Source organism: Silurus aristotelis, assembly GCF_946808225.1.
Source record: "Silurus aristotelis genome assembly, chromosome: 15".
Classification (NCBI taxonomy): domain Eukaryota; kingdom Metazoa; phylum Chordata; class Actinopteri; order Siluriformes; family Siluridae; genus Silurus; species Silurus aristotelis.
In genome coordinates this window covers 10,649,401-10,662,716 of record NC_139588.1, presented here as the reverse complement: position 1 = coordinate 10,662,716, position 13,316 = coordinate 10,649,401, and the positions used below count along the sequence as shown (strand labels likewise).

The 13,316-nt window shown below is 36.6% G+C and overlaps 1 protein-coding gene across 8 annotated transcripts in view; it reads left to right on the top strand.

The window, feature by feature from the left end:
- The first annotated feature begins 253 nt into the window (after positions 1-253).
- LOC310737604 (low density lipoprotein receptor adapter protein 1-B) overlaps positions 254-13,316 on the top strand; it is a 37,720-nt gene continuing 24,657 nt past the window's right edge. For 5 of the 8 annotated variants that reach the window (XM_083562005.1, XM_083562006.1, XM_083562007.1 and 2 more), the window contains exons 1-2: positions 261-527; positions 12,686-12,828. In XM_083562005.1, the coding sequence (XP_083418131.1) occupies positions 443-527; positions 12,686-12,828 (228 nt within the window). In that variant the 5' untranslated portion in view covers positions 261-442. Of the gene's footprint in view, positions 528-12,685; positions 12,829-13,316 lie in introns of all 8 variants that reach the window. The other 3 variants (XR_014536854.1, XM_083562004.1, XM_083562003.1) reach the window with 2 other exon arrangements.

The following is a 13,316-nucleotide window of genomic DNA, read 5'->3' as shown; positions in this document are numbered from 1 at the left end:
CCACAATAAGTAGTCAATCAAGATGAAAGCAAAGGTGTACTACTAATTTGACCACCGGTATGTATAGCCTGTGTTAGAGAATTATCTAAAATTGAACTAAAATTATCAGCAGGGTTAGAATCTTTATTTTTAATGTTAGCTCTGATGATGATGATTATTGATTAGTTATTTGTAGATTATGAATTAGAATTCTCCCTCAGCACGTCGCCGCGTTTTTGCGTCACCCCGGAAGTGGGCGCTGCGTCAACGCGCACCTTTCCGCACGTGTCCTACCCAGCGGCGCACGCGCAGGCACGTGAAAGGGTTAAAACGCGCTGTGAGGCGCGTCTGATCGCATCACTTCACTCCAGTGGTTCAGAGCAGCGCGGTTATTGATGTGCTGTTTGCGCTCTCAGTTTCCTCCAACACGTTTTTCACGGAATAATAAACTCCACACCTAAGCATGGACGCGTTAAAATCAGCCGGGAGAGCCATCATAAAAAGTCCTGGAGTTCCGCGGCACACATGGAGAACCGCGAAGCACGAAAGTAAGTAATCACAATGTCTAGGAAACTAAAATCCGAACTGGACTTCCAAATGTGATCTCTTTAATATAATTTCTAATGCCTGTATATTCAGATCTGACCGCAATAACCATTTGACATGACAGTGACAGCCTTTGCAAATCATTACTACTGCAAAATGAAGCACTTATGATGTTTCTTTTTATGCATATCTAATGTTTAATCTATTATTTTGTCTTGTTTTTCCTCATTTTATCATGCAAAGCTGATCAGATCATGATTTCCATCATTAAACTATTATTGTTGGGAATTTAATGGGCAGGCATTCTTAAACATGCACGTGCTTCTGGTTGATTTGCATATTTCTCTTGTTTTACAGTGAATCAATGTTTGGTATGTCTGCTAAATAAAACCACTTTTAGTATTAAGTTAATATTGTACCCATATCCAATAAATCCACAATGTCCAAATGAAATAAGAGGAGTTGTTACATTAACTCAGACAGTAATCAAAAATCATAATTTATTGTCATTGCTCTTTCCATGGGATGATAACTGATTCTGTTCAAGTCTTTTGGTTATTTAATGTGCTATTGGTTTGGAAAAGAGACACAGAATGGCACTCGGAATGTCAAAAGAAGACCGGATCTATACCAAATAATTCTACATATATTGCAATATGGCAAGAGATGAGCATACCAGTCCCCTCTACCCACCAAGACCAGCAAGCTGCTTATCTGCTGCTTGCAGAGATGGTTACACAAGCTTACAACTCTTCACTCAGCATCGTTCCACATTGAGACACACACATACGGAGGTCCACTCCTACTCAGCACCCTTGCGTATCAAAACACACAACAGGAAATCCACTTAGACGTACAGGAATGGCTGTTTAAAACATCCTATTCACTTGTGAAACCTTGAATAGTTCTACTTATTTTATACAAATAAATGTTCAGTAGTGCAATTGATTCATTATTGGTCATGTAATAAATGCGGATAAATGCTTTTTTTTCTCTTCCACACGATGGAAAAAGTTCGTTTCGGAAAAGAGGCTGCGGGTGGTACAGACTGACGAGCAGTGAAGAGCTGGTGACATGCAGCCTGCAGTCCAAAAATAGTCACATTGATGTGTCAACTCTCTATACTCTCATATAGGAAATGCAAACGTTCATGGTGACCTTGTGGATTACCTTCTGGACACATTTGGAAACTATATGACTAAAAAGAAATAAATGATTTGCTAAATGATGATTTAAAAAAATCTTTGACTAGATTTACTATACACTACTGTTTATTGCCTAAAGTATTGGGACACCTGACTTTTCCAGCCATTTTATGATTCTTCCTCAGACTTTTAACACAATTGTATAGGACGTCTTTGGTTGTGGTAGCATTACATTTTCCCTTTACTTTAACTTGAAGAACAAAACCTGTTCCAGCATGACAATGCTCATGTGACATAGCGAGCTCCATTAAAAAGTGGTTTGCATGGGTTGGAGTGGAAGGTATTGAGTAGCCTTCTATAGAAATCTGAACCATGTGAACACTGTGGGATGAATTGGAACACTGACTGTACCCAGAGGCCTCCTCACCCTATATTAGTACCTGACTTTACTCTCACCCTTGTGGCTGAATAAGTCTTATTCAGGCCATGCACCAAAATCTTCCCAGAAGAGTGGAGGTTATTATAATGGCAAATGCGGACGTAATGTAGAATGGGGTGTTCAAAAAGTGCATACCAATCTTATGGTCAGGTGTCCACAAACTTTTGTCCATATAATAGAGAGGCTGTGATAGCAAACTGTCAAACAGACTCCAAGTCCTGGATATATAGCAATAAAGAGAGTATCTTAACTGCTCATCTATAAGATGGACTAACTCTTAAAGGCATTTTTAAAGGCATCATGTGTTTGTTACACATGGTATTATAAATTTAGTTGGGACTTGACATTACACCATTCTGAATGTGTAAAGCCAAAAAAAGAATACAAGAAAGTACTGTTATTCATACCATTTTTCTTTAGTTTAGCTAAGTATTATTCTCTTTCTGTCTCTCTCTGGTGTTTGTTACTGTCATTGGTGAATGATTGATTGATTTAGGCTTCTTTGCTGTAATGCCTAAGCAATGAAACTACTTCTACACACAGAGCAGCTTTAGCTAGTCTGATATATAACAGGAAAAAAAACCCCATAAAAAACATTGTGCTTATATATATGCATCACATCTCCAATCCTGTCACTTCTGACGGCTAAATGATCAAACTCAGAAAATATCAGTTTCGACAGCAGATGATGAAACGTAGTTCCAAGTTGCAAATCAGAGGCGCCTGTCAAATGCAGTTGGCTTACAGAGTGGATGCTGAGGGAATAACCTGGAAACCTCAATTTAACACTTCAAATATCTGCATAGAAATCATAAATATACATGCCCCAGCCATGAGTCAGAGCGAAACATAGCTCCAGGTTTTGAGCCACAGCTTAATTAAAGCTAGCGCTTATTTATTCCTGCGCTGCCCTTTTGCAAACTTTAAAGCTGTGAAGTCCGGTGCCATGTTTCCGGTGCCAAGACAGAATTTGAAAGCTAAGCATATCCTGCTGACGCTCCTGGCAGCGCTCGTCTGTTGAGGTCACGGAGCTGGCGTGTGTAGCAGAAGGGCATGTGCTCATGGACAGGAGCTTCTGTCCCTTTTGATTGTGTCACTGAATTGTGACTGACCTTCAGATGTTAGTTTATTTGCTGAAATGCACATTAGAAAAAAAGCAGGTTGAAGATTTCTTTTTGTCTATCATCTAATTTATTTGACTATTAAATACTTAAATTAAAATGTGTTGATTGTGTATTAAAAAATGGTCCGCTGTGTGAAGTCACACACCAAGTCTTTATGCCTCAGTTAACCCAAAACAATATGCTTGACCGTATAACTAGTGTAAGTTATAAATTAGTGTTTGTGGATGTTACAGCTGAGTGCAAAAGTTTGTAACCCCCTTGCTTTGTAAAAAAATGCTCTATTATTTGTCTGGGCATTTTTTATTTTTTATTTTTTTGAAAACCTGCTGAAGTGGATTAATGCTTGATAATGAATAGGGTGAAAGACACATGTATTTCCTCTTTTTTTAATCACAAGATCATGAATGTATAATTTTTTTTGGTTCTACACAGAATCGTATGATTCAGGATATAGAAGATCACCATGTGCTTTCATTTCTTGGTTTCATGTCTCCCTGATGCCAACATGTTTGCTCTTGTACCTTTTGTATTTTTAATTCAGCACTTTAATTTTAATTAGCACCCCCTAATATAGTCCTTACAAGCTAAATAATTTGAGTCTCTGAGATGACTATAAAGCCTGTATTGCCACATTTACAGGATTTTCAATAATTATTGGTATTCTACAACTATAATCAGTTTTGGTTCTAAAGTATTTTCTTTCCAGCCCAATTAAGTGTTTTCCTGCTCAACCACTCCTACAGTTTAACATTTTTTTAATATTATGTGGCACTGTAAAGGCACTTGTAGTGTTGTCAGTGCTCTGATTAATTATAAATCTTTTTGGATAATTTATTACTTAACCTGTGTGGAGCTGTTTCACACTTACTTGTTGATTGATATGAAGGTGTTTTTAGTAGCGGCATTTAAAAACAGCCATCCTTAAGCTTTAACTTTTTCATTAATTTCAGTACATAACACTGTTCAGAATGACAGCAGGAACATTGCTGTTCATTACCACATGACAACACAGCCTTTATGAAAAAGGGAAAAAGATGTAATATAAGTTGGCCAACTCTTTGACAGACTTTTGTCACAATATTTTTCTCTCCTTTCAAGGTATTCCTCTGAAACAGATAAATATTTGTAGTCATCACCATTATCTTCCTTATTCTCTTTTTATTCCCGTACCCATTCCCTTTCTGTGCGTTTCTCTTTCTCCCCATCTGTGCTATTATGGGTTTGTTCTAGTGTCTGAATCAATCACGGGGCCCCCTGTAATTTATCCCCTGCAGGCAGTGAATAAAAGAAGAGAATAGGATTTTGGAGATAATCACAGTGGGATGCAGATATCTGCCAAACATGCCGACATTAAACCTTGGCAAAGCTTTATAAAGATTAAACCACTGAAGCTGCTGAGATTAGAATAAAGTCCAAGACAGCTTAATAGAAAGAAGTGCCTCTCACTTTGACTTAAAAGATCAAAGTTCATATTTAACTAGATTTGTATTTCATCAAGTCGATACACAGTGCTAAAAAGAAAGGAATAAGAGAATACCTGAAGGATGAAAGAGAAGAAAAAAATTAAGAGATGGAGAGAAATAAGCAGTTAGGGCTTAATGTGTGTGTGTGTGTGTGTGGGGGGGGGGGGGGATTAAGGAACACTGAAGGAGGATCTGTGGGAGAAACAGATTTAGAAAATGAGAAAAGATTAAAAAAAAAAAAAAAAAAAAAGACTGAAATTGAAAAGAAAAGCCTGTAAGAGAGAAACATACATACAGACAAGGGTGAGATTAAAAAGAGATAATTAAAAGATAAATTAAATAGGAAAAAAGAAACGTAGATAGAGAAAGAAACAAGATCCTAAAAAGTAAAGATTCTGATTGTTTCAGGTAATTTGTGTAAATATGAATTGATTCCTATAGTCAATGTGCATTTATTGTGCTTAGAGGAATTGCATTAAGCTTACCCTTTGTAAAGTGCAGCGTTTAAATAAGCCATAATGTAAACCACACAATGTTTATCAAAACATAAAAAATACATAAAGATATTAAGGTAACGTGTGTGCGGTGATGTTTCAGCACCCTGGACAGGGACTGGCTCTCCCAGCATGACTACTTATCTTGTATCAAATTTTCTAGAATCCATTATCTAACAAATGCCAATATTCTAAAAAAAATTGTGGATTTGAGAGAAAGAGTCCAGTAAATGATTGGCTTCTAAGTAAAATATTCAGATTTCACTGTGTCACTGCTATAGCCATGTTGTTTCAAGGAAGGAACAATTACACCCTTCTTTTCATTATTGTTTAGAACAACTGTAAGAGAAATATAACTTAATATTGACATTAACTTAATATAACCCCTTTTTCTGCCCTTGTCCTCTTCTACTCGGGTACGATGAGCTTGGCTTAGACCGATCTCACTTTGAAGATACACCCTACTGTGAAAACATTCGTTTGATTCTTATTCTCCTATAGTTAAAGCACTAGCTGTCCTTTGGGAGGGTGAAAGTCTATATTCTCTTTCCCTTTCTTTTGTGTCTCCCTTTTATTCTTTTTATGCTCTTGGTTCCCTTTTATAAGGAGACTTTTTATTATACGCAAGAACCTCAAGCTTTACTTCTACCATCAAGGAAAACTTTTTAAAGCTGGAATAAAAAAAAAAGTTTCTGTCTTTTGAAATACTTTTTAAAGTTCACATGAAACGTAATTTAAGGTTGAAAAGAGGGCTGTCACATTTGACCTCTTAAGAATCTGTATTACAAAGGGCCTAGGCAATTATTTATTGAATTTGAACTTCAAAAGCTGCTTTTTGAAAAGGTAATTTCTTTTTAAGATGACAAACAATTTTAAATATACAGTACAGACCAAAAGTTTGGACACACCTTCTCATTCAAAGAGTTTTTCTTTATTTTCATGACAATGAAAAATTGTAGAGTCACACTGAAGGCATCAAAACTATGAATTAACACATGTGGAATTAAATACATAACAAAAAAGTGTGAAACAACTGAAAATATGTCATATTGTAGTTTCTTCAAAGTAGCCACCTTTTGCTTTGATTACTGCTTTGCACACTCTTGGCATTCTCTTGATACCTACTTTGAAGAACCTACAATATGACATATTTTCAGTTAACTTTTTTGTTATGTATATAATTCCACGTGTTAATTCATAGTTTTGATGCCTTCAGTGTGACTCTACAATTTTCATAGTCATGAAAATAAAGAAAAACTCTTTGAATGAGAAGGTGTGTCCAAACTTTTGGTCTGTACTGTATATATAATATATATAAAATTTTTTGGTCTGTACTGTATTTATATATATATATATATATATATATATATATATATATATATATATATATATATATATATATATATATATATATATATATATATACAGTGGGTACGGAAAGTATTCAGACCCCCTTAAATTTTTCACTCTTTGTTATATTGCAGCCATTTGCTAAAATCATTTAGGTTCATTCTTCTTCCTCATGAATGTACACACAGCTCCCTATATTGACAGAAAAACACAGAATTGTTGACATTGTTGCAGATTTATTAAAAAAGAAAAACTGAAATATCACAAGGTCTTAAGTATTCAGACCCTTTGCTGTGACACTCAAATATTTAACTCAGGTGCTTTCCATTTCTTCTGATCATCCTTGAGATGGTTCTAAACCTTCATTTGAGTCTAGCTGTGCTTAATTATATTGATTGGACTTGATTAGGAAAGCCACACACCTGTCTATATAAGACCTTCCAGATCACAATGCATGTCAGAGCAAATGAGAATCATGAGGTCAAAGGAACTGCCTGAAGAGCTCAGAGACAGAATTGTGGCAAGGCACAGATCTGGCCAAGGTTACAAAAAGATTTCTGCTGCACTTAAGGTTCCTAAGAGCACAGTGGCCTCCATAATCCTTAAATGGAAAAAGTTTGGGACGACCAGAACCCTTCCTAGAGCTGGCCGTCCTGCCAAACTGAGCTATCAGGGGAGAAGAGCCTTGGTGAGAGAGGTAAAGAAGAACCCAAAGATCACTGTGGCTGAGCTCCAGAGATGCAGTCAGGAGATGGGAGAAAGTTGTAGAAAGTCAACCATCACTGCAGCCCTCCACCAGTCGGGGCTTTATGGCAGAGTGGCCCGACGGAAGCCTCTCCTCAGTGTAAGACACATGAAAGCCCGCATGGAGTTTGCTAAAAAACACCTGAAGGACTCCAAGATGGTGAGAAATAAGATTCTCTGGTCTGATGAGACCAAAATAGAACTTTTTGGCCTTAATTCTAAGCGGTATGTGTGGAGAAAACCAGGCACTGCTCATCACCTGTCCAATACAGTCCCAACAGTGAAGCATGGTGGTGGCAGCATCATGCTGTGGGGGTGTTTTTCAGCTGCAGGGACAGGACGACTGGTTGCAATCGAGGGAAAGATGAATGCGGCCAAGTACAGGGATATCCTGGACAAAAACCTTCTCCAGAGTGCTCTGGACCTCAGACTGGGCCGAAGGTTTACCTTCCAACAAGACAATGACCCTAAGCACACAGCTAAAATAACGAAGGAGTGGCTTCACAACAACTCCGTGACTGTTCTTGAATGGCCCAGCCAGAGCCCTGACTTAAACCCAATTGAGCATCTCTGGAGAGACCTAAAAATGGCTGTCCACCAACGTTTACCATCCAACCTGACAGAACTGGAGAGGACCTGCAAGGAGGAATGGCAGAGGATCCCCAAATCCAGGTGTGAAAGACTTGTTGCATCTTTCCCAAAAAGACTCCTGGCTGTATTAGATCAAAAGCGGGCTTCTACTAAATACTGAGCAAAGGGTCTGAATACTTAGGACCATGTGATATTTCAGTTTTTCTTTTTTAATAAATCTGCAACAATGTCAACAATTCTGTGTTTTTCTGTCAGTATGGGGTGCGATGTGTACATTCATGAGGAAGAAGAATGAACCTAAATGATTTTAGCAAATGGCTGCAATATAACAAAGAGTGAAAAATTTAAGGGGGTCTGAATACTTTCCGTACCCACTATATATATATATATATATTAGTGTGTGTGTATGTATGTATATGTGTGTATTGTAGGGATTTTTACAGTAACATTGGCTGCTCTGGAGGCAACATTAGGAAATTTTAGACTTGTACTGATTTGATTTGTGTTTATGAATATTTCCAGTACTTTGTGTTATTATCCTCAACTCTTCTGAAAAGGTTCTCCACTAGGTTTTGGCTAGGAGAATGGCTAGGGGATGTGTGTTTACTCAGCCACAGGAGCTTTGTTGAGGGATTGATGTTGGTTGGTGAATCCTGGAGTGCTATTAGAGTTCCAGTTTATTAAAGTTGGGCTTGTTATTTCCAGGGAAGCCATCTACTGTAGACATGTGTGCCATATTACCTAGAGTATATAGAAGGTAAATTAACACTCATTTAACTTTCTGTTTACAAGGTCAGATTAAGTGTTATGAGCCAGGATGCTCATAATATGCAGTATGTATGAAACGGTTTGTAAAAGCTGTCTGTTTGTTGTGCTAAAAAACTTTAGATCTCCAATCCATCAGGGATAGCCAAAGACGCTCAACATTTGCCATTTATAAACAAATTTTGCATCTTTTTATTTCATTTTATTTGCAATTTCCTGCATTGCATGTGCACAGAGCTGCTTGGTATGCATCATACTCACTAGATTACCAAGTCAAGCAGAAAGCCTTGAATTAATTAAGGATTTTGAAGAAATTCCTCTTATTAGCTCTTTTATCTCTTATGTTTTTCAATTGTTCTTGTGCCATCATCTTGCATAATCACAGGCCTGCTTCAGATATGAGTTAATTGGAGTTTGAAATGAATCAGCACTGTTATAAAATTGAATAACTGTCTTCCTCTAAAGTATAATGTCTACATGCAGTGAATATTGCACACTGGATTTGACATGACTCTGCTGATTGTTGTATAGATATGAGTTATGGGAAAATAGATGACTGAATCTCTGTTTACTCGGAACAAAGACATCAGAGAAGAAGAAATCCTACTGAAACTGTGGCTGTGACTCATACTTTCATGCAGAACTTTGTAAAAACATTAAACATACAATACACCTGCTTCTAAATTCAGATGGAAGGTAAAACTTCAGGATCAAGGCTGGTGATCAGTAGTCAGAGCAGACATGCAGTATTTTACATACTTTAGCATTTTCTAGCACTCAGCACAAAACAAGAGAATTGATGGGAGAGCTTGGTTATATGAAAAGGTGGGTCTCCATTTACAACATTTTAGAATTCCATTATTGCATTTACTTATTGGGTTAATTCTTTTTTTTAATCAGGATTAATGGCCGGATGATGTTTGTATTAGAATATTTATTATAATCGACTAACAAGTCCAATGCCTTAACCAGGCATTAACTTTACACTTGTTGCATAATACAAAATTGAATAATGACTCATCCCCATTGTAAAATTTTTTTTTTTTTTTTATCATTTTAAATGCATCTCACCTGCTGTTATATTTAAGTTAAAAAATTTGTATCGTTTGTTACATTCTTAAATAGATTAATTAAATTCATGGATGTTTTGCATTTGGAGGCCTAAAAACACATTAAGCAACAGTCAACTCTTCTAATTCAGCATCTAACTGCATTTGTTGCTAAGCAACAAGCAATGGTCCTGCACCCTTCTGTGAACCTTGCATTTAGATGTCACAAGAAAACTGATCAGACTGAGATGGAGCATATTAACCATGAAATTTTCAGTTCAGTCTGTCTCTTTCCCCTTTGCCATTGTTCTCACATCCCTAACATTCAACCCAGAGTGTAAAGCTAATCACTCTACAGAAACTCGACTTACTGTTTTCATTTGTGCATGAAAGAAACTCAAGCTCCTCAAATTAAATTAGTTTTGTTAATCAACCTCCTGCCCTTCATTTCCACCTTACAAAATCCTTTTCACGTCCCATATTCAGTAATGCCCTAGATTCATTATTTTGAGATTTTAGATACCAGGGGATAGACATGTCCCTTATTATAGATTTTATAGGTTTATAGACTGTGGACTGTAAAAACTAAGCATATTTGTTTCAATATTAAAACCTACCTAAACATAAATTATTTTGTAATTATGGTAATATTAACTGGATTTTATTGTGGATTTGCTACTAATACAGTAAATATGAGCAATTAAAATTCATCCTCTGGCCTTTTGAGATATGTGCGATACTGGTTGCTAAGGGCAACTGTCTTATGCCCGTTTGCAAATCTAAGAGTATTCCTTAATCAAATCTGTCAGCATAAAAGGTCCATCATTAGTTATCTCATAAGACCATCAAGAAGTGTTAAGGTGGCAGTGGCAATGAACAGTGGCAATAAAAAAAAAAATAAAAAAAAGATTATTTATCTGAATTAAATTTGGTCTAACTTACTAAATAAACATTGTTTGAAGAACTAATTTGTTTGTGAAAGTTTTATGTAAGCTCTTGTTTAAATTAATTAAATGATGATAGTTGAAACCTAGACCTCGGTATGTGTATGTTGTTGTTTAAAAAAAATAAATAAAATAGTGAACAAAATAGGCTAAAGGTTTTTTCTTTTTTTTCTTTTTTTTTTTTAAATGCATAAAGGTCCTATTTCATACACATCTGGCCTGGAAAGAATAAAAATGGCCATAACTAAATGATGATCAAGGCACACTATATGACCATATAAGCTGTATGTGATTGATTTTTGTTTGTTTGTTTTTAACGTCCCATTCCACTTTTAACCCCCATTTGCTTTCATCATAACCTCCACTCTTCTGGGAAGATTTTCCACTAGATTTTAAAGTGTGCTTATTGATTTTGTGCTCATTCAGCCACAAGGGTGTTAGTAAAGTCAGGTAGTGATATAAGGTGAGGAGGCCTGGGGTGCAGTCAGTATTCCAATTCATTGTGTTCAACAGGGTTGAGGTCAGAGCTCTATCTTTCATTTAACCAATGTAAAACATCTTCATGGAGCTTGTTTTGTGCACAGGGGCATTGCGATGCTGGAACAGGTTTGGGTCTTCTGGTTCGGGTGATTGATTGACTTCTACCACATCCAAAGACATTCTATACAATTGTGTGCTTTCCTTTTTGTAGGAAGAGTTTGGAGAAGAACCAAATGTGGCTGGAAAAGTCAGTTATATAAAAGCTTTATCAGTAATGTTTTGTTAAAGGCTACTAAACAAATAATAAATGCTTTATTTTAGTGGCACAGTGCTGCAGGGAATAGTGTTGTCTTCTACAGTTGCAAGATTACAGGTTTGATCCTGGCATCAAGTCACTGCTCATGTGAACTTCCAAAAACCTGCCAACAGGAGTCCACATGGTCCGCCTTGGAATGGACTGGTGTCCTATTCATAGTTCATTCCTGTATTGCTCCCGGTGTTCTTGGGAAAGCCTCTGGATCCACATTACGCCTGAGATTTTCATAGATTTCTAAACAATTTATTTAACGTCAGGTTGTGCAACAACAATAACTTAAGTCAATGCAAATGCAAGTTGAATACAGACAAGTGTTTTTATAGTATGCTATCTTTCTCTTGCTCTCCCTCTCAAATCCAGACTCCTCTGAACTTTTATTTTCTCCAAATTCTAATGCAGTTCACAGCAACTTTCTTTTAATAGACCGTTCAAATCCAATTACTGTCAGTTTAATCTGTTGCTGTTATTTACCCTCACTCGGTTCTTATAAATATGTTGCCACAGACCAAGATTAGGGAAAGGTTTTGAAGTGCAAGTTGCTTGTGGGGGTAATTTGGGTAATTGCCTGGAGCATCAACATGAATCGTTTTACAGATTTGTCAGTAGTTCATTTCAGGAGACTAGTCTATGTGACCCTATAGCTTCAGGGAACAGTAGTGTTCAGGTTTTTTTTGGGGGCGAAGTGTTTTCATGGCCCAGATTTTCAATGAATGAGCATTTTGGGTCGTAATGCAGCCAAAGTACTGTACAGGCAACCATAGCTAAAAATAGAAATGGCTTACATGTGTAATATAACTTTTATTTATAAATCTTTTGGCCAGTTGTCACACTTTTTTAGGACCACAGCAAATTTTAAACGAGACATCAATGGATAATTTACTTACTTTCAACAGGGAAGTGATTGAAAGGCTGTTCTTTATACTGCGGCTTGCAGGGGCTGTCTGACGGAGGCAGAATATATATTAGAATATATCTGCATGTCACTCTGCTTTATCAGTATATATCTCTTTTCTATACTTCCTTACATAAGAATGGATTTTACAGGATTTGGTTTTGTGCACAAAATGGGACTGAAGCCTATTTAAATCATGTTGAATGACACAAAACTCCCATTTCTCCCTTTAATTCTCACTTTAGAATGACCTTACATGGAATAACCCTTGTGCATTATACAAATCAGCTTGTTGCTTGTTCTTACTTATTTTTTTCACATAAAAAGTGTCTGCTCCTTGTTTTTTTTTTTTGTTTTTTTTAAGAGCTTCCAGAGAACTGGACAGACACTAAGGAGACCCTGCTGGAGGGAATGGTGTTTAACGTGAAGTACTTGGGCATGACGTTGGTCGGTCAGCCTAAAGGAGAGGAAATGGCTGCCACTGCCATCCAGAGGATTGTCTCAACGGTTAGTTTACAATAATGAGTGAAACTTATATATGATGTTGGAAGTGTGGTGGACATTTGTTGACTAAAACCCTAACCCTAACAGTTTTAGATATGCTCAGTGTATTATTTGGTGTAAATACTGGTTATGTTGTCATCAAGCTGTTTTAAAATAATATTTGTTTCTTATTAAGTAGTGAACTGGTCATCAGAACCACAGGTTGAAATATGCAAGAGTAATTTCTTAAAGCGTTACATCTAACATACCACTAGCCATGTTCATTAACATTTAAATGTAATTACTTCTTTCTCAAGTAATTAATGACAACCATTGTCATTAATTAGTTTACAGCATTAGTTCTGTGACTTGTATAAGTAAATAGCTCAAGTTGCATTAACTAAGCTAGATTGTTCGTGTGTTTTTGGAAGTCACAATGACTGGCATTAAATCTCTCGCGCTCTCTCTCTCACACACACACACTCACACAGACACACACACACTTGTTGGCA